Source organism: Salvelinus sp. IW2-2015, unplaced genomic scaffold (assembly GCF_002910315.2).
Source record: "Salvelinus sp. IW2-2015 unplaced genomic scaffold, ASM291031v2 Un_scaffold2187, whole genome shotgun sequence".
Classification (NCBI taxonomy): Eukaryota; Metazoa; Chordata; class Actinopteri; order Salmoniformes; family Salmonidae; genus Salvelinus; species Salvelinus sp. IW2-2015.
Window position 1 is genome coordinate 74763 of NW_019943517.1, and position 21169 is coordinate 95931.

The following is a 21169-nucleotide window of genomic DNA, read 5'->3' on the forward strand; positions in this document are numbered from 1 at the left end:
TGATACGCGGTTAACGGCTGAAGTTGGCAGAGCTGATGTTACGGTGTGTGTTACCTGTCTGTATCAGGTTGTAGAGCTGATGTTACGGTGTGTGTTACCTGTCTGTATCAGGTTGCAGAGCTGATGTTATGGTGTGTGTTTACCTGTTGTATCAGGTTGTAGAGCTGATGTTACGGTGTGTGTTACCTGTCTGGTATCAGGTTGTGAGCGGGGATGTTACGGTGTGTGTTACCTGTCTGTATCAGGTTGCAGAGCTGATGTTACGGTGTGTGTTACCTGTCTGTATCAGGTTGTAGAGCTGATGTTACGGTGTGTGTTACCTGTCTGTATCAGGTTTGTAGCTGATGTTACGGTGTGTGTTACCTGTCTGTATCAGGTTGTAGCTGATGTTACGGTGTGTGTTACCTGTCTGTATCAGGTTGTAGAGCTGATGTTACAGTGTGTGTTACCTGTCTGTATCAGGTTGCAGAGCTGATGTTATGGTGCTGTGTTACCTGTCTGTATCAGGTTGTAGCTGATGTTACGGTGTGTTTACCTGTCTGTATCAGGTTGTAGCTGATGTTACGGTGTGTGTTACCTGTCTGTATCAGGTTGTGAGAGCTGATGTTATGGTGTGTGTTACCTGTCTGTATCAGGTTGTAGAGCTGATGTTCACGTGTGTGTGTTACCTGTCTGTATCAGGTTGCAGGACTGATGTTACGGTGTGTGTTACCTGTCTGTATCAGGTTGCAGAGCTGATGTTATGGTGTGTGGTTACCTGTCTGTATCAGGTTGCAGAGCTGATGTTATGGTGTGTGTTACCTGTCTGTATCAGGTTGTAGCTGATGTTACCGGTGTGGTTACCTGTCTGTATCAGGTTGCAGAGCTGATGTTATGGTGTGTGTTACCTGTCTGTATCAGGTTGTAGAGCTGATGTTATTGGTGTGTGTTACCTGTCTGTATCAGGTTGTAGAGCTGATGTTACGGTGTGTGTTACCTGTCTGTATCAGGTTGCAGAGCTGATGTTACGGTGTGTGTTACCTGTCTGTATCAGGTTGTAGAGCTGATGTTATGGTGTGTGTTACCTGTCTGTATCAGGTTGTAGAGCTGATGTTACGGTGTGTGTTACCTGTCTGTATCAGGTTGCAGAGCTGATGTTATGGTGTGTGTTACCTGTCTGTATCAGGTTGCAGCTGGTGTTACGGTGTGTGTTACCTGTCTGTATCAGGTTGCAGAGCTGATGGTACGGTGTGTGTTACCTGTCTGTATCAGGTTGTAGAGCTGATGTTATGTGTGTGTTACCTGTCTGTATCAGGTTGCAGCTGATGTTTCGGTGTGTGTTACCTGTCTGTATCAGGTTTGCAGAGCTGATGTTACGGTTGGTGTTACCTGTCTGTATCAGGTTGTAGAGCTGATGTTACGGTGTGTGTTACCTGTCTGTATCAGGTTGTTAGAGCTGATGTTACGGTGTGTGTGTACCTGTCTGTATCAGGTTGTAGAGCTGATGGTTACGGTGTGTGTTACCTGTCTGTATCAGGTTGCAGGGCTGATGTATTATGGTGTGTGTTACCTGTCTGTATCAGGTTGTAGAGCTGACTGTTACGGGTGTGTTACATGGCTGTATTCAGGGTGTAGCTGGACATTACAGTGCTTGCGTTACCGTGTCTGTATCAGGTTGTAGCTGATGTTAGCCTCTCTGATTCATGGGCAGGATGTGTGGTCTGGACACCACTGCATTTAGCCTGGGCCTCATCCCCACTGAAGGGGTTCACCAAATAGCAGCAGCCCTTCGGGGACGGGGCAGTAGACATTTGCCAATTTTCTGAGGGAAAGCAGCCAATCATAAGAAAACAAATTTTAATTGATTGTTCTATTCAAAAATACAAGGCTTCATCTTCACAGTGTACAAGAGAACAAACAACGTAACGTGATACCGAATCTCTCTTCTTTTTTTTGGTGAGGGGTGGGAGTTAGTGGGAAGGGAGGGAGGCTGTCTTGGTGAGGGGTGGGAGTTAGTTGAAAGGGAGGGAGGCTGTCTTGGTGAGGGGTGGGAGTTAGTTGGAAGGGAGGGAGGCTGTCTTGGTGAGGGGTGGGAGTTAGTTGGAAGGGAGGGATGCTGTGTTGGTTAGACGCTGAATGATACAGACCGTGTGCGCAGGACAGATAAGATAAGAGCAGAGACAGAGAAAGTAGAGGAAATAAGTGTTAAAGGGATAACCTAGCCCACACACACACACACACACACACACACACACACACACAGCCAAGAAAGATTAAATAACATGTTTGTTCACATACATGAATGAACCCTTAAACAATACTTTAGACTTTTAATAGTAAGGGGTCCTGACTGAACATAGCATGCTGTATGTATGTATGAACAGTACAGTACAATAGCATTGGCCTATATCCATTCATTCCTTATCACATGGCCATTATACAGTAGCCTATATCTAGCATGGTCAGAAATGAACTGAACTGGCCTGTATCTGTTAGAACATGCATGGTATTCATACAGTAGCCTAGGCCTATATTCACTTGTATCCTCTGGCCTCCTCCATCAAAAGGACCTCAGGTCACCCCGTATAACTCCAATTAATAATAATTAACGTAAACGCTCTCATTTATGGAAACAAACTTTATGGAGTGAATGGTGCTCATTAAGTTAATGAAGGCACAGTTAGTCTGTACACAGGATAGGAAGTAGTCGACGCCTAACGCCATAACAAGTGCTGATTTGGCTTCATTCTCTCTCACGGTGACACTGTGCCTGTCTTTATGATGGGCATTAGGGGACATCAGACTGATTCCAACAACTGGGATGTTACAATAACCTCTGAACCTACACATATTGTGCCTGGACTGTAACATAGCATACAAACAGACAAGATAACTGATTGTAGCTGTGTTAGTGGAACACACACTCACCCGTGTCAGCAGTGATGGCGACTCCCCTGAGCAGACATTGTATAGCAGTGGACCACCTCTCAGCCTCCACCCTGGCCTCAGCCAGGTACGCCCTCACCTGCCTCCTCCTGGACACACCCTTCCTCCGCCTCCCCGGGGGATACCAGTATAGAACCAGCAAGGGGGGAGCAGGGGCACGGGGACAGCTGCACCCTGCCAGCTCTGACAGGGGTAGTATTAGACGTGCCTCTTTACCAGGGCGGGGGGCCAGGCGCTGGACGTGGATGTGGGAGGGGGTGAGGGTCAAGGCGTAGCTGGAGGCAGGAGAGGGGTTGGGGGAGGGAGAAGGGGACGACAGACCCCCAGGACCTCCAGGACTGTTGGGGCTGTTGTTGCAGCTGCTGCCCGTTCCCCAGCCCCCGAACTGGCAGTGGAGGAGCGCCTCAGCTGGGGATGGGAGGGGGGGCTCTGGGGAACGCATCCTTAGTGTGGGGGGCTTGACGGGAGAGGACTTCCAACCCTCAGGTTTAGGGTAGGTACGGTCTGTTTCCTGACAGGTGGACGGTGTGTGATTGTTTCATGCAGTTGGCAGTTTGTTGGATGGAATAAGTCTGTTTAAATTCAGGTAGTGATACACATGTCAGTTCATTTGGCCACTGATGGCCACCTTAAAAAGGAGAATCAAATGGAAGCACCTCTCCTTAGGATCTGCTAGGAAGACGAAAATATAGCTATAGACCTGTCAGTCTGTCTTAAAAACTAAAAACACAAGTTATTTATCCCTGAAACCTCCTTAAAATCTTTCTTCCACTTCAGTGATTGAATTTCAAAGGCAACGCCACAAAAGCACCTCTGAGTTTGACGTGTGAAATCCATCTGCACTCAAAGGAGTATTGTACGATCCAAGAAAAATAACTCCCACTGGCCTTCAGATGGAGATTATTCTCTTTAGTGTGTCAATCCAACAGAGGAACATAAAAACAATGAAAAACACCAGCCTTCACAACGCAAATGCCGAAGACAAGGATTGATCTTAGATCTGTCAATTCCAGATTATGTCTGCCTTGTCCTTAAATGCTATCAGATTCTAGATTTGTCCATTTCGGAATGATCGACAGACAAGGCTTGTAAACAAAAACGATATACTTTTCCAGTTTAAAATTAAAACAGAATATATATACCCCTAAAGATGAAAAAATATATATAACTCAAAGATATGCTTAAAATACAGTTTAAAATATCTTAGTGATGATATTTATCAATAAAGTGCAGCTTAGAAAAGACGGCTACATGTCAAACAAGTTTAAATAACATAAAATCAAACAAATCTTAAAACTATGAATCAGACAAAAATGAACACACCTTGGTCTTGCAAGGAGGCTATAGCAATTTAATTAGCACTAGATTGCAGTGGAATATTGCGTGTTAAGTGCTGACGTCAAACGTCCCGGTCTTCCACAGAAATGAGAGATATGTGGAGGCAGTAGTGTCAAGGTAGAATTTAAATACTCTTCAAGAGACAAGCAGGCTTTACAGTAATGAGATAGCTACGCGATCAATGTCCAATTCTAAGTGTCATCCGAATGAAAAATGCCACGTAATCATAGTTGTTTTCCATCAAAGCGAGATGGAAAACCAAACAGAAAAAACTCAAATTTTACTAGATTGTGCCGGGGGGGGGGGGGGGGGTTCCTTGAGTTCAAGGGTCCATGTTCATGTTCCTTCACATAGATATGTATACCTAGAGAGAAACACTGGTATTAGTACTCTATTAGCTTCCAATGTGTTCCAGCAGAAAATACTCAGGCAATGTATTCAAGTTTTGAAGAAGCATAAAGGAAGGGACTAGTATCAATTTTATTTTACCTTTATTTAACTAGGCAAGTCAGTTAAGAACAAATTCTTATTTTCAATGACGGCCTAGGAACAGTGGGTTAACTGCCTTGTTCAGGGGAAGAACGACAGATTTTTACCTTGTCAGCTTGGGGATTGGATCTTGCTCGGTTACAAGTCCAACACTCTAACCACTAGGCCACCTGCCGCCCTCCAATAAATATGTCCCTTTAAAACTAGTACTACTAGTTTGATGGTTGTAGCCATCAATTGTCCCATTATCAATCACCCATATTAGCAAACTTATTTCATTTCAAACTACACATTTCTCTAGTATAGGCTAGTACTTATCGTAATGAACAAAATCAGTCAAATGCCTGCGATAAGTGATTGGTGTCAATCATTTTTTATAATTAACCCTAACCCTGAAATTTCCATCCCTAACTATAACATTTTCCGCCAAGATAGAACTGCCAAAGGGGGCGGTGTTGCAATCTACTGCAGAGATAGCTTGCAGAGTTCTGTCTTACTATCCAGGTCTGTACCAAAACAATTCGAGCTTCTACTTCTAAAAATTCAGCTTTCCAGAAGCAAGTCTCTCACCGTTGCCGCTTGCTATAGGCCACCCTCTGCCCCCAGCTGTGCCCTGGACACCATATGTTAATTGATTGCCCCCCATTTATCTTCTGAGCTCGTGCTRCTAGGTGACCTAAACTGGGACATGCTTAACACCCCGGCCATCCTACAATCTAAGCTTGATGCCCTCAATCTYACACAAATTATCAATGAACCTACCAGGTACAACCCCAAATGCGTAAACACGGGCACCCTCATAGATATCATCCTAACTAACTCGCCCTCCAAATACACCTCCGCTGTTTTCAAACAAGATCTCAGCGATCACTGCCTCATTGCCTGCATCCGCAATGGGTCTGCGGTCAAATGACCACCACTCATCACTGTCAAACGCTCCCTAAAACACTTCAGCGAACAGGCCTTTCTAATCGACCTGGCCGGGGTATCCTGGAATGACATTGACCTCATCCCGTAGGTAGAGGATGCCTGGTTATCCTTTAAAAGTACCTTCCTCACCATCTTAAATAAGCATGCTCCATTCAAAAAAGTTTAGAACTAGGAATAGATATAGCCCTTCGTTCACTCCAGACCTGTATGCCCTTGACCAGCACAAAAACATCCTGTGGCGTTCTGCATTAGCATCGAATAGCCCCTGTGATATGCAACTTTTCAGGGAAGTTAGGAACCAATATACACAGGCAGTTAAGAAAGCTAAGGCTAGCTTTTTCAAACAGAAATTTGCATCCTGTAGTACAAACTCAAAAAAGTTCTGGGACACTGTAAAGTCCATGGAGAATAAGAGCACCTCCTCCCAGCTGCCCATTGCACTGAGGCTAGGAAACACTGTCACTACCGATAAATCAACAATAATTGAGAATTTCTATAAGCGTTTTTCTACGGCTGGCCATGCTTTCCACCTGGCTACCCCTACCCCGGTCAACAGCCCTGCGCTCCCCACAGCAACTCGCCCAAACCTCCCCCACCCAAATCCAGATAGCTGATGTTCTGAAACAGCTGCAAAATCTGGACCCCTTCAAATCAGCCGGGCTAGACAATCTGAACCCTCTCTTTCTAAAATCATCTGCCAAATTTATTGCAACCCCTATTACTAGCCTGTTCAACCTCTCGTATCGTCTGAGATTCCCATAGATTGGAAAGCTGCCGTGGTCATCCCCCTCTTCAAATGGGGAGACACTCTATACCCAAACTGCTACAGATGTATATCTATTCTACCCTGCCTTTCTAAGGTCTTTGAAAGCCAAGTTAACAAACAGATTACCGAACATTTCGAATCTCACCGTACCTTCTCCGCTATGCAATCTGGTTTCAGAGCTGGTCATGGGTGCCTCAGCCATGCTCAAGGTCCTAGACGATATCATAACCGCCATCGATAAGAGACATTACTGTGCAGCCGTATTCATCGACCTGGCTAAGGCTTTCGACTCTGTCAATCACAACATTCTTATTGGCAGACTCAACAGCCTTGGTTTCTCAAATGATTGCCTCGCTTGGTTCACCAACTACTTCTCCGATAGAGTTCAGTGTGTCAAATCGGAGGGCCTGTTGTCCGGACCTCTGGCAGTCTCTATGGGGGTGCCACAGGGTTCAATTCTCGGGCCAACTCTCTTCTGCTGAGAGGTATACACCATTCTGTATACCTCTGGCCCTTCGTTGGACACTGTGTTAACTAACCTCCAGATGAGCTTCAATGCCATACAACTCTCCTTCCGTGGCCTCCAACTGCTCTTAAATGCAAGTAAAACTAAATGCATGCTCTTCAACCGATCGCTGCCCGCACCTGCCCACCCGTCCAGCATCACTACTCTGGACGGTTCTGACTTAGGATATGTGGACAACTACCTACGTGTCTGGTTAGACTGTAAACTCTCCTTCCAGACTCACAGTAAACATCCAAAATTAAATCTAGAATCGGCTTCCTATTTCGCAACAAAGCATCCTTCACTCATGCCGCCAAACATACCCTCGTAAAACTGACCATCCTACCGATCCTCGACTTCGGCGATGTCATTTACAAAATAGCCTCCAACACTCTACTCAACAAATTGGATACAGTCTATCACAGTGCCATCCGTTTTGTCACCAAAGCCCCATATACTACCCACCACTGCAACCTGTACGCTCTCGTTGGCTGGCCCTCGCTTCATACTCGTCGCCAAACCCACTGGCTCCAGGTCATCTACAAGTCTCTGCTAGGGAAAGCCCCGCCTTATCTCAGCTCACTGGTCACCATAGCAGCACCCGTAGCACGCGCTCCAACAGGTATATCTCACTGGTCACCCCCAAAGCCAATTCTTCCTTTGGCCGCCTCTCCTTCCAGGTCTCTGCTGCCAATGACTGGAACAAACTGCAAAAATCTCTGAAGCAAGAGACTCTTACCTCCCTCACTAGCTTTAAGCACCAGCTGACAGAGCAGCTCACAAATCACTGCACCTGTACATAGCTCATCTGTAAATAGCCCATCCAATCCACCTCATCCCCATACTGTATTTATCTTGCTCCTTTGCACCCCAGTATCTCAACTTGCACATTCATCTTCTGTACATCCTACCATTCCAGTGTTTAATTGCTATATTGTAATTCATTTGCCACCATAGCCTATTTATTGCCTTACCTCTCTTATCCTACCTCATTTGCACATGGTGTATATATATTTTTCTACTGTATTATTGATTGTATGTTTATTCCATGTGTAGCTCTGTGTTGTTGTATGTGTCGAACTGCTTTGCTTTATCTTGGCCAGGTCGCAATTGCAAATTAGAACTAGTTCTCAACTAGCCTGCCTGGTTAAATAAAGGTGAATTAAAAAAATTCAGTGTATCGTCCCAGCTCTAGTATCAATGGCACTCTACCCAAAAGTTCCTTCATGTTTCGTTGACAAAAACATGTGCAGTAGCACCTTGTAAGGCAGTCATTATGAAAACAATAGAACTGTAGAAAACGAGGAAATGACTTTCAAATAAAATGTTCCAACAATCCAGCCGAGTGACTGAGACAGGCTCCCTCACCATGTCCTCTCTCCACATGTCCTGCTTCTAAGTTTAGAGTGATGTGTATGCTTGTTTCACAGTCCGATACAGTTTTACATTGTTCCAAAAGGTGAGTGACTCTTTGGCCAGTTGCAGAAGTGAAAGCAGGGCAGCAAACTCGTGACAGATTGTAGTTCAAACTGGATTAGGCAATCTGTGTGCATGCATTATCCCCATGTCCAGTATTCCTTGAAGTCATGCCATGATGGCTAAACCACACTGATTTAGAATCACACGTTCCTGAAATCTGTGCTCACTGATGCGACAACCTAATTTGGGTAAATGAACTGGTCTATTACCACATATGCCTAATGAAATTAACCGAGTTTGGTGGACACATTGACAGATGGCGTTTGTCCAGACAGTCTTGAGTCTACCTACTTACTCTCTTTCACAATTTGTAACCAGTGGAAGTATGATTCATAGACGGATTCTTGCCCAGGACTGGCTTCGGCAGGCATAACTTGTAGCGACCTTCAAATATAGTTTACTCAGTCATCACCAATTGCTTCTTTACATTTTTACTAGTGAAATACTATGGACTGAAAACACAATGTGCTGGTTAACATGTAACCTGGAAAACCTTAATTCAAAGGAAAGTGTCTATCATTCAGATTCAGCTGTCATAGACGATATAACATAACGGACCCATAAGAGGCTTCCCTTTAAGTACCAACTGTTATGTTCAGTCGATAACCTTTATCTAAGGTGCTGACACAATCAATACTTGGCAGATATGCAGCCTCTGATTAAAGAAAAATACTTGGTGCATTTGCTCGTGCGGGTACCTTGGTGCAATACTTGGTGCATTTGCAGGGTGGCGGGTATCGCAGCTCTAATTTTGTTTTACTATGACGGTGCTCTCAACATTTAAGATTCATTTGGCAGTCTTGCACACAACATTATTTAGAAATGTGTGATCCTTTCTCAGGTGGCTAGCTAGTAGGATAGAGCTACTGACAAATAACGTTGTCTTAGAATGAAGCCATCGAGCTACTAGTATCGTAGCGATCTAACGTTAGCAAATGACAAGCGTTAACTAGTTAGCTAGTTAACGTTAGTTAGGAATATTAATCATTGCTCAGCAGTCTACTCCATGTAACTCTTACAAGCTAGTTAGCTACTTCTCAGGTTTCAAATTGTTATAGTTAGCCATGTTGATTGTGTTGACTGGTAGCTACAGTAGCCATCGCCAGGGAATACAGTATACAAGCACAAAGCAGTTACCGTTCGATTGGGGTTAGCAGCAAGCTAGACTACTTAAGATGTCCCAACTTGTTACAGTAGTGGATAGCATGCTAGCTAACAATGCTGTTGAAAATCATGTATTGGCTAGCTATAACGTTATAAACGCAACTGGTTGTTTATCCTGGATAAAAACTCGGTCTAGCCACCATATCTAACGTTAGTAGCGAGGCGCTAGCCGGATAGCCATCATTTTGTCGTTAGCTTGCTAAACAATGTCATTTCACTAACGTCAGCTAGCAAAAATATGCTGGCTAGCTAGGAGGTAACGTAGCTACTTAATAGGTAAAATAATAACCGTGGGAATATTAACTGTATAGACTGAAAGACTCAAATTACCTCATTCTACCTCCCCGGCTTGCTTGCTCCGTAGGAAGGCTATGTGGTTATCCTCCAGGAAGCGTGTATGAAACACTGGAGGGCTGGATGGTTTGAGCGGCGGGGAGGAAGTCCAATCCTGATAAGTAAAGACATTCGGGACCTACAGACGTTCTCCAATAGTTAACCGCGCCAGTGCACCGCATTGTGTAGGCCACAGATAATGTCATGATCGACAGAAAGTTACTGAAGACAAGACTGGACTCAAGCAGTCTAGGCTAGACTGTCCATGCTTCCAATGCACTCATCACCTGTCTAAAAAAAAATATTACACAAGGCATTGAAAAACAATTGTATTAATAGTACTAAATGTTATAAAACTGGGCCTAGGAGTGAATAGTATGTCTCTTATACACATCTAGATGTGTATAAGAGACAGGTCTAGTCAATACTGTCCATATTCCAATGCACTCATCACCTGTCTAAATAAAAATATTACACAAGGCATTGAAAAACAATTGTATTAATAGTACTAAATGTTATAAAACTGGGCCTAGGAGTGAATAGTAATAGTAGCTTGATTCAAATTGTCCATCAGGTTTGCACAAGAAAATGTGTAGAGTGAAGTACTATGCAAGCGCAACAAAGCTCTGAAAAAAATAAATGGACAGAGACATCGATTCAATCACTATCTTTATTTGTATCAGATTCCGGGGAAAACAAAAGAGACTTTAGGCCTTGTATCCACGGCTGGATCTGCGCCCACGAGCACGCTCAAACTTCCTGCCCTTGGAGCGAATGTAGGGCCTGAGGGAGAGAAGAGATATGCCATTAATTCAGTGTTTATAAGTGTTTCAAACAACTTCCTAGATTGTGCAAATCTGCCAGATTTGCATTAATGTTGATTATGTGCATTGTCCACCAACTCAATGTAAACCAAACCAATAGTCTGGGGACAAAACTAGCAAAATACAGCTAGGCCTAATGCATAAAAAAAATTATGCATTTTTCCTTCTCCGTTCCTTGAAGTAATCACTGATATGATATAACTGGGTTCGAGAAAATGAATCTAGTGGAACCCAGGCGTATACATATTTTATATTTCGTAAATAAGCAGTCCATCAAATTTCTCTACACCAATAAATGTTTTGTTTGGATCAGAATGATCCGGATTCTGGAATCCTCCGTTTTGCAAAGATATGGACATTTTTGAAAAATAAATAGAAAATAAAATCAGATGGATCATTCTGCTCAAGACTGAATCCAGATGTTCAGTGCTTTGAACAGGCCTACCTACACCTCGCCATCTACTGGACAGGTTATGGCACTACCACTAAACTGTCATAGGGAACCCGAGAGGAGTAAACTAATGTATATAGTGGTATTTGTATTTATATAAGGTTTGTGCTATTTGTATTTATATCGTAAGATTTTCACTGTATCCTGCAATTACACCTGCAACCCCTGTAGGTGACGATTAAACACGGAATCAAAAAGGTACATGCATTTACTTGCAGGGACGCAAACTGGTGTAGGCCCAAAAACGTGACAACATTTATGTAAAGTCGCACGCGTGACTGAGCTCCTTTTCCCTTTACGGCAGTCTCTCTGTCTACGTGACCGCAAAGCCTAGCCAGACTGGCCTGTGCTCTTGTTCTTACAAGCGAAATGAAAAGATTAATTAATCCAACATAATAGAAGGACCATCACTGTCTGCACACCGCATCTCACCATCACGGCTAAGTACACCCCCCCTCCAATTTAGGCTAAGATCTACATGAATCACGTGGATGACCTATTTTGAAATCATCCCTGTATTTGACACTTCTCAATACAAACAAATTGCAACATTCAGTACCTATACTGCATTCAAATTAATTCAGATGTAAGAGTATTTTAAACCTCCTCACCTTAGTTATATTGACATATCTTGGTTGTAGTGCCTTTCACCCTGTCTCTTATACACATCTAGATGTGTATAAGAGACAGATCCAGTACCTATACTGCATTCAAATTAATTCAGATGTAAGAGTATTTTAAACCTCCTCACCTTAGTTATATTGACATATCTTGGTTGCAGTGCCTTTCACCTTTATAAACCCACCCTGAATGCACCCTTCTAGTGGGATCAGGATTATCGCCAACTAAAACAACCCTAATCACTAACTTTGAGTTTTGAAAAACGCACAAACAAATTATCCTGATTAAAGGTCAGATTGGATTACAAAATCCAAATCCCTATACAGAGGATCCAAATCTCATTTACCAGTTTTGAAATACTAAATTCTAACAATTAATTAAATCCGAGTGCCGTTTTTTTTAACACTGGGCTCAGGGGCTAATTCAGTGAGGTGCAATATATAGATTAGAACATTTCAGACAAACGGACAATTGTTTCTACATGACAAGAGAAACATGTTTGTCCTTCTCTACACAATGCACATCTAGTATCCTCATTCTAAAGTAGGGCCCTCCACAACAAGCCCCACAATGCACATCTAGTATCCTCATTCTAAAGTAGGGCCCTCCACAACAAGCCCCTGTACTAACAAAACATCTTATCCAAGTTCTCAATATTCAGAAATTGTCCTCCGTTTAAAAACATTGGTGATTTTCAGTGAAAACCAAACTGGAACGAACATGTCAAACAATTTGGAAAACATTCTCTAAGTTGATAGATATTGAATGAAACCCTAGGAGAGCAGCAATCTCAAGAAAGGGGTACAATACTCACTTGGTGTGGCTGTGGGGGGTTCCACAGGCTTTTCCAAAATGCCTGTATACCTCTCTGCCCTTACGGGGTCCTGAAAGAAGGAAAACAAGTGAGTTTCAGACCAGAGTAACAGGGTTGTCACTACTCAATAGCCACAAAGCCAAAATTGCCTATGATGTAAAAAAAGAATGAACACAAAATTTGCCTTTTGGCCTTAATTTAGGCAGATTTAGGTTAGCAGTATGGTTAAGGTTAGGTTTAAGAGAAGTTGTAGAAATAGGCAGGGTTTAGCCATAATCAGACTGTGGCGGTGATAACAGTAACAGGACTGTAGAGCAAAGGTATTCCCAGCATAACAGAATATTCCCAGAATAACTTTAAACTTGAACATTGTTCAAACTAGCAGTGTTCTTACCTGACAGCAGCACTGTGCCCTGTCCTTTGGGGGCAGCCAGAGCCAGCTGGTCAAAGGTCATGACCTGACCCCCGGCCTTCAGGATCCTGCGGCGAGCGCCGTCAGTCACCTTCAGAGCGCACACCTGAGGGAAGGGAGAACAGAACACGTTTAGCAAATCATGTTAACACTTAATTCATGTTCAGTGAAGTAGTCTAACCCTAGCCCGGAAGAGCTACCTAGTTACAGGGTGGGAAGGCTTTTATTGTAGCCCAACACCAGATTAAAATAGTCAGGGGTGTATCTACTCCACCGATTGTTGCAAAACATTTCTTAAACTGGAAGCAAAGGGAATGGGGAGGGACCTACCTGAATTTGTCCAATAGAAACGCTAGTTTTGTTTCCATTTGGCTCTTAAACAGTTTCCGCAATAAATACACCCCAGGTTAAACCAAGTGTTACTGCTGGAGCAAAAGCCTGACCCAAACAGGCATCCAGTAAGTTAAAACAACCTTTACCTTGAGCTTGGGGATATCCTGAATTCTGACATCATCAGTGACGGTTCCCACGACAACTGCGGTTCTGTTCTCACGACCAGGCAGTTTCATTTTACGGATCTGAAAAGGACGGCAAATAGTTCAGAAGAGGGACAACCGCCACACAGTAAAGATAAATACTAAGATGCTTTCACTTTGCTGTGTATTCATATCAATAAATCTGGAAGGACATTGTCCCGGTTTCCCGATAGCAAAGGAACTTGGGCTAACGAGGGTTAATTGATGCATCGTTCCTACAAACTGGCAAATATGTAACACCAGTATCCCAAAAACACCACTCGGAGAGAACGTTCGCAAGTGCATGGTTGGAGCTGCCTCGATACTGATCGGAACGAAAGAAAGGCAGCTCTCAGATCAACTTTCTCCATTCAAATCATACTGACGACAGATCAGACCCTAGAGGGAAGTTTTGTCTAATGCTGACCCAATAATAATGCACCAAATAAGATTTGTCATCATTGCACACGTTACACATGAAATATTGAGGCAAAAGCCAAACTATAAAAATATAACTAACTGATCAAATCAATTTAGATGACTGAAATAGGCATATGTTTTATATGTAGCCTGTGTTTTATCCTATCCTGTGTGACCTGGCTGGACTCAAGCCTGGGGGGGAGGGGGGTGTACAGTTCAAACACATACAGATTATTAATATATTAGGCAAGGCTCTTTGATTTACATATATTCTTATAATGTCCCAGAGACCCGCTAGAGTCTAGACCGTTGTCATAGTCCTGGAGGGCCGATGACACTCTTTCCATAGTCAACAAATCCATGACTTCCATGCTGGAGCACTGTGGATTACACTCTCTCCAATTTAGAAGAAGTGTTGATTTAACTGATAGGAAGGCCAGTACAGTGATGTTGCGTGGTTCTAGGTTAGATATTGTCCACCCTACTTCCTAGCAGTCACACTACAGGACAGACAACATATCTACCTCAGTCCACAATCTCTTGACATCTGGACATTTCCATAAAATATGCATTTGTGTACCAACCTCACCGCAGCCATGCCAACACAATTCTGAAAGGCTTTGATCCATTTTTTTCAACCTGTGAGGTGTAATATAAGCCTATGTAAGACCATTTGAATAATTTTATACCTTACACGGACCCGATGGCGCACACGATGGTGCGTGCATACATTTATTTTGTCCCCCTACACCAAACGCGATCACGACACGCAGGTTAAAATAGCAAAACAAACTCTGAACCAATGACATTAATTTGGGGACAGGTCGAAAAGCATTAAACATGGATGGCAATTTAGCTAGTTAGCTTGCTAGCTATTTGTCCTATTTAGCTAGTTTGCTGTTGCTAGCTAATTTGTCCTGGGAAATAAACATTGAGTTGTTATTTTACCTGAAATGCACAAGCTCCTCTACTCCGCCAATTAATTCACACATAAAACGGCCAACCGAATCGTTTCTAGTCATCTCTCCTCCTTCCAGGCTTTTTCATCTTTGGACTTATGGTGATTGGCATCTAAACTTTCATAGTATTACCACGACTACCGGCAAAACAGTTCGTCTTTCAATCACCCACGTAGGTATAACCAATTAAGGAGATGGCACACGGGCACCTGCTTCTATAAACCAATGAGGAGATGGGAGAGGCAGGACTTTCAGCGCGATCTGCGTCAGAAATAGAAAGGAGTTCTATTTTAGCCCTTGGGATCGCAGATGCTCTTGGCGCGAGCAGTGTGGGTGCAATAATGGAATAACATGGATTTCTAAATTTATTTTGCAACGCATGTTTAGCGGAGATCGTGTGTATAAAATGACGCAGATGGGCAAAAAAAAGCATCCAAAGGACACTGGGTAAATAACGAGCGGTTTCAAGTCCAATTTTAGTAACGACGGTTTTGGGTCTTAAGATGCATTTAGTCTTAACTTCACCTGAGTAGGGTGCAGCCTTCAGAATTTTGGATGAAAAGCGTGCCCAAATTAAACTGCCTGCTACTTAGGCCCAGAAGCTAGGATTTGCATATAATTAGTAGATTTGGACAGAAAACTCTAAAGTTTCCAAAACTGTTAAAATAATGTCTGTGAGTATAACAGAACTGATATGGCAGGCGAAAACCCGAGGAAAATCCAACCAGGAAGTACTATTATTTTGAAAGGCTGTTTATCCATTGAAAGCCTATCCACCATACAAAGACTTAGGACCCAGTTCACGATATCTATGGCTTCCTCTACATGTGGCCAGTCTTTAGGCATTGTTTCAGGCTTTTACTCTGAAAAATTATTGATGATTTATGACAAAAACAACCTGAGGATTCATTTTAAACATCGTTTGACATGTTTCTACTAACTTTAATTGTACTTTTTGACTTTGTCTTGATGTTGAGAGCGCGCATTGTGCCTTTGGATTTCTGAACTAAACGCACCAACAAACCTGTGGTTTTTGGACATAAAGAGGGAAATTTTCGAAAACGAATATTTATTGTCTAACATGGAGACCTGGAAGTAACACCAGATGAAGATCAAAGGTAAGTGATTAATTTTAATGATATTTCTGACTTTTGTGAGCCCTCTCCTTGGCTGGAAAATGGGTGTATGGTTTTTGTGGCTAGGCGCAGACCTAACATAATCGCATCGTGTGCTTTCGCCGTAAAGCCTTTGAAATCTGACACAGCGGGTGCATTAAGGAGAAGTGTCTTTAAATGTATGTTAATCTCTCTGGGATATGTGGGACACTAGCGTCCCAACATCCAGTGAAAATGCAGCACGCCAAATTCAAATAAATTACTATAAAAAATTTACTTTCATGAAATCACACATTCAATATACCAAATTAAAGCTACTTGTTGTGAATCCAGCCAACGTGTCAGATTTCAAAAATTCTGTACGGCGAAAGCAAACGATGCTATTATCTGAGGATAGCACCACAGCAAACAAACACAGACCATCATATTTCAACCCGCCAACCGCGACACAAAACTCAGAAATAAAGATATAATTCATGCCTTACCTTTGACGAGCTTCTTCTGTTGGCACTCCAATATGTCCCATAAACATCACAATGGTCATTTTGTTCGATTAATTCCGTCGACATATATCCAAAATGTCCATTTATTTGGCACGTTTGATCCAGAAAAACACCGGCTCCAACTCGACATGACTACAAAAGTTACCTGTAAGCTTTGTCCAAACATTTCAAACTTTTTTGGTAATACAACTTTAGGTATTTTTTTACGTAAATAATCAATACAATTAAAGAGGGGATGATCTGTGTTCAATACCGGAGGAAAACAAAGTGTAGCTAGCTTTCAGAGCACGCGCCTCTAACAAAGCGTACACTTCCCTCGAGCCTCATTCTGAACATGGCTACTTCATTTATCAAAGGAAAAACCTCAAACAATTTCTAAAGACTGACATCCAGTGGAAGCGATAGGAACTGCAAGAAGGAATCTGGATTCCCAATGAAAACCCATTGAAAAGAGAGTGAGTAGCAGGCAGTTTAATTTGGGCACGCTTTTCATCCAAAATTCCAAATGCTGCCCCCTGTCCTAGAGAAGTTAAACACTTGTATCTTAGATCAATGTTTATAATGAGTATTTCTGTGATTTGATGTGGCTCTCTGCAATTTCACCGGATGTTTGTTTGAGACATGCATTTCTGAACATAACACGCCAATGTAAACAGATTTTTGGACATAAATATGAACTTTATCGAACAAAACATACATGTATTGTGTAACATGAAGTCCTATGAGTGCCATCTGATGAAGATCAAAGGTTAATGATTAATTTAAATCGCTATTTCTGACTTTTGTGTGCCCTCTCCTTGGCTGGAAAATGGCTGTATGGTTTTCTAACGTCCCACTTGTACCAGAGAGGTTAAGATGCATTTGGGAAACTGGGCCATTACATTTAAGTCATTTAGCAGACGCTGTTATTCAGAGACACTTAGAGAAATAAGTGCATGACAGACTTTTCATCTAGTGGGCTTGGAACCAGCGACTTTTCGGTTACTGGCCCAATGCTCTTAAACCACTAGGCTACCTGCCACCCCAACTGGGACATGTTCAAGAAGCCACGTAAGAGGTGGAAAGATCTCCAGCTCACTCAAAAGGTACCAAATCATCAGAAGGGAAATTAACCATGACATAGGAGTCAAAGGTCAAAAGAGAATCATAACTAGAATGTTTGAGCAAGGAAGTGTAAAAAAAAAGAAGCATTGTAGCGCAACAGACATAAGCAGGAGTACCAGCTGAAGTTGTCCTCCCACTTGTACTGTTTCCCTCTTAAGTCTTTGAATCTATGAACTTGACTGCCATTCAATTGAGTTGATTGTAGCAATTTGATTCTGTAGCATGTTAAAAACACAGCAAAGTGAGGGATAGGTGTAACTCACCATGCGGGACACTGATATCGGAGGCCTGTGGGTCCTGCTCATGAAGAGCCTCCTGAGGACCACCTTGTTGAAGGGAGCAGTGGAGCGACGGGCCAGGAATCTGTACAGCTGTGGGGACGAGAACATACTTTTTTTTAAAGTAGAAACTATTGACTACTCAATGTAAATGTCCACAAGGGTTACTCTGAGCTATGTGCTGCATAGATTTTTTTTTAATACAATTAACCAAAAAAAGGCTAACATTAAGATGGGAAAATCAACAACTTAGTTGTCGGACTACTTGTTTACACGACAATGCCTTAATGTGAACTTGAATCACAATGTATAAAGGTTGTGACACTTACCTTGACCAGGAGCCTCAGGTAGATATCCTGACTCTTGGGCTCCTTTCGGTGCACCTTACGGTCCTTGTTGTGTCGGATGTCGACTCCCTGTGAATAGAGATGGTGCAGGTAAATACATGAGCTTGCCATGCACTGATCAATTAAAAACCTAATTATTAGTTACAGTGTTAATGACATTTCTGATCACTGTGCCAGGAAAATGTACCTTTGCATACTTCTGAACCCTATGCGTTTTGGCTAGGCCTCAAACGATAGACCACGTCTACTAACGTTACAGTGTAACCCATACCTAAACAGCACCCAAATCATTCATACCCAACTTGAATTTGGCAGCATAGCGTCAAGCATAACGTTGCCGTCTCATACACAGCGGCTAACTAGCGAGCCAGCGAAGTAAGCAGCATAGTTCACCAACACTGGTCAAATGGCACGTTTTCAATTAGGGCCATCTTACCTAGTCAGGTAGCCGATAAATTCTAACTTGGAGAAGCCTCAAAACGAATATACAAAAGTTATCGACATTTCTCGAACAGCAGTACCATTATTTCAATATCTTGTGTCTAAGTTACACGCTGTCTTTCAGGAATTAGTGAGAATACCCGGTAGCAAGCTAACTACTGTGACGCTAACCACCGGTAGTGAAGGACTGAACCGTATCATTAAAACCCCAAATAGTATTGCAATACCATCCGGTTTTCAAACCAAAGACATCAAGGCAATTAGATACATGGAAATGGTTGAGTTGTGCTACTGTAAAAGTGAGGATGGACTCAGATTATCAAGTCKGAGCATTAAAGATGTTTTCAGAAGCTGTACCTACCATCTTGGACTCGGAGTGGAAAGGGAAAAGGAAGAGTCGCTGTCTCGCGATAAACACTTCTCCGCGATTACGGAGGTCACACTTGTTTTCGTTGGCTGTTTTGCTATTACTTCCTGTGTGATCATCACGTCGTCAAAAAGTCATTATATTTATATTTTATATTATTCTATTCGGTAATTAATTTAATCCATTCATCATTTGTGTATAGGCTAGTGTGAAGTGACTTTCTAACCAATAAACACACTATGTGAAAAACAAATTACATTTCAAAATACTTTATATTTTATCATGTGATTTACATACAATTAATAGCCAATTTTCTTAACAAAACAGAAAAGTGAACTCACTTCTCTTCTTGTAATTTGTCAGGCTCTTATTTTTTTAACTTTATAAAATATTAAAATAAGTATGTTTTGTGTCAGAATTCATAGCTCCAGCTTTGAGAGAAAAAATATATATGCATTTCTCATATATACAGTACCAGTCAAGTTTGGACACACCTACTCATTCAAGGGTTTTTCTTTATTTTTTTAATTATTTTCTACATTGTAGAATAATAGTGAAGACATCACAACTATGAAATAACACATATGGAATCATGTAGTAGCCAACCAGCTTCATGAGGTAGTCACCTGGAATGCATTTAAATGAACAGGTGTGCCTTGTTTTTATTTATTTAACTATGTTAAAAGTTAATTTCTGGAATTTCTGCCCTTCTTAATGCGATTGAGCCAATCAGTTGTGTTGTGACAAGGTAGGGGTGGTATACAGAAGATAGCCCTATTTGGTAAAAGACCAAGTGTTGTAACTTTAATGTGTTACAGAGTTAATGTTTAAGTTAATTCATTGAGCTGTATCTAAAGATATTTCTTTAGAGTTATTTACATATGTAATTGTATTGGTTAGTATTGAATTACGCTTTTGACTGCAAGTTCCAGAATGCCTTGCGACAGGAAGTAGAGAGTGAACGCGCTAGTTAAGTGCAATTAACAGGTGATTTTTTWTGGCTCCTTTGCGCTAGCATCTTACTGGCATTGCTCTGTAGAATCTAAAGTTGTTAAATGTAACGTGGTCAAGTATTATTACTAAAAGAAGCTTTCATATCAAACCCGACGTACCGAGTCATTATTTTGAAGATAGTTATTCTATACCAAGTCCATATTATGACAAGAACAGCTCAAATAAGCAAAGAGATATGACAGTCAATCATTACTTTACGACATGAAGGTCAGTCACTGCGGAAAATTTCAAGAACTTTGAAAGTTTCTTCAAGTGCAGTCGCAAAAACCATAAACTATAATGAAACTGGTTCTCATGAGGACCACCACAGGAAAGGAAGACGCAGAGTTACCTCTGCTGCAGAGGATACGTTCATTAGAGTTACCAGCCTCAGAAATTGCAGCCCAAATAAATGCTTCACAGAGTTCAAGTAACAGACACATCTCAACATCAACTGTTCAGAGGACACTGCGTGAATCAGGCCTTCATGGTCGAATTGCTGCAAAGAAACCACTACTAAAGGAAACCAATAAGAAGAAGAGACTTGTTTAAGCAAGAAACACGAGCACAAGCAAGTCTCGTGGAAATTTGTTCTTTGGTCTGATTTTTGGTTCCAACCGCCGTGTCTTTGTGAGACGCAGAGTAGGTGAACGGATGATCTCCGCATGTGTGGTTCCCACCGTGAAATATGGAGGAGGAGGTGGCATGGTGTGGGGGTGCTTTGCTTGTGACACTTTCAGGGATTTATTTAGAATTCAAGGCACACATTACCAGCATGCCTACCACAACATTCTGCAGCGATACGCTATCCCATCTGGTTTGCCCTTAGTGGGACTATCATTTGTTTTTCAACAGGACATTGACCAAAAAAACACACCTCCAGTTATGTAAGGGAGAGAGTGATGGAGTGCTGCATCAGATGACCTGGCCTCCACAATCACCCGACCTCAACCCAATTGAGATGGTTTGGAATGAGATGGACCACAGAGTGAAGAAAAAGCAGCCAACAAGTGCTCAGCATATGTGGGAACTCCTTCAAGCTGGTTGACTGTTGGAAAAGCATTCCAGGTGAAGCT

The 21169-nt window shown here is 42.2% G+C and overlaps 2 protein-coding genes across 2 annotated transcripts in view; both read right to left on the reverse strand.

Annotated features, from left to right (window-relative positions):
• sphk2 (sphingosine kinase 2) overlaps positions 1–10007 on the reverse strand; it is a 24041-nt gene extending 14034 nt beyond the window's left edge. Inside the window, 4 exon segments of the mRNA XM_070440070.1 lie at positions 1644–1716; positions 1719–1801; positions 2908–4627; positions 9927–10007. Coding sequence (XP_070296171.1) covers positions 1644–1716; positions 1719–1801; positions 2908–3367 — 616 coding nt within the window. The 5' untranslated portion in view covers positions 3368–4627; positions 9927–10007.
• A 581-nt stretch (positions 10008–10588) lies between these two features.
• rpl18 (ribosomal protein L18) lies at positions 10589–19222 on the reverse strand. The gene is made up of 7 exons (XM_024140544.2): positions 19095–19222; positions 18275–18361; positions 17931–18038; positions 13531–13629; positions 13034–13157; positions 12640–12709; positions 10589–10712 (listed from the first exon to the last, which is right to left on the reverse strand). The coding sequence occupies exons 1-7, from the start codon at positions 19095–19097 to the stop codon at positions 10637–10639; spliced, it is 567 nt and encodes a 188-aa protein (XP_023996312.1). The 5' UTR covers positions 19098–19222; the 3' UTR covers positions 10589–10636.
• Positions 19223–21169: the final 1947 nt, after the last annotated feature.

Coding starts and splice junctions, on each gene's coding strand:
- rpl18 (XM_024140544.2), bottom strand. Junction 18,039..18,274: donor ACCTGAGGCTCCTGGTCAAG/GTAAGTGTCACA, acceptor TCGTCCCCACAG/CTGTACAGATTCCTGGCCCG. Junction 12,710..13,033: donor GGGCACAGTGCTGCTGTCAG/GTAAGAACACTG, acceptor TCCTTCTTTCAG/GACCCCGTAAGGGCAGAGAG.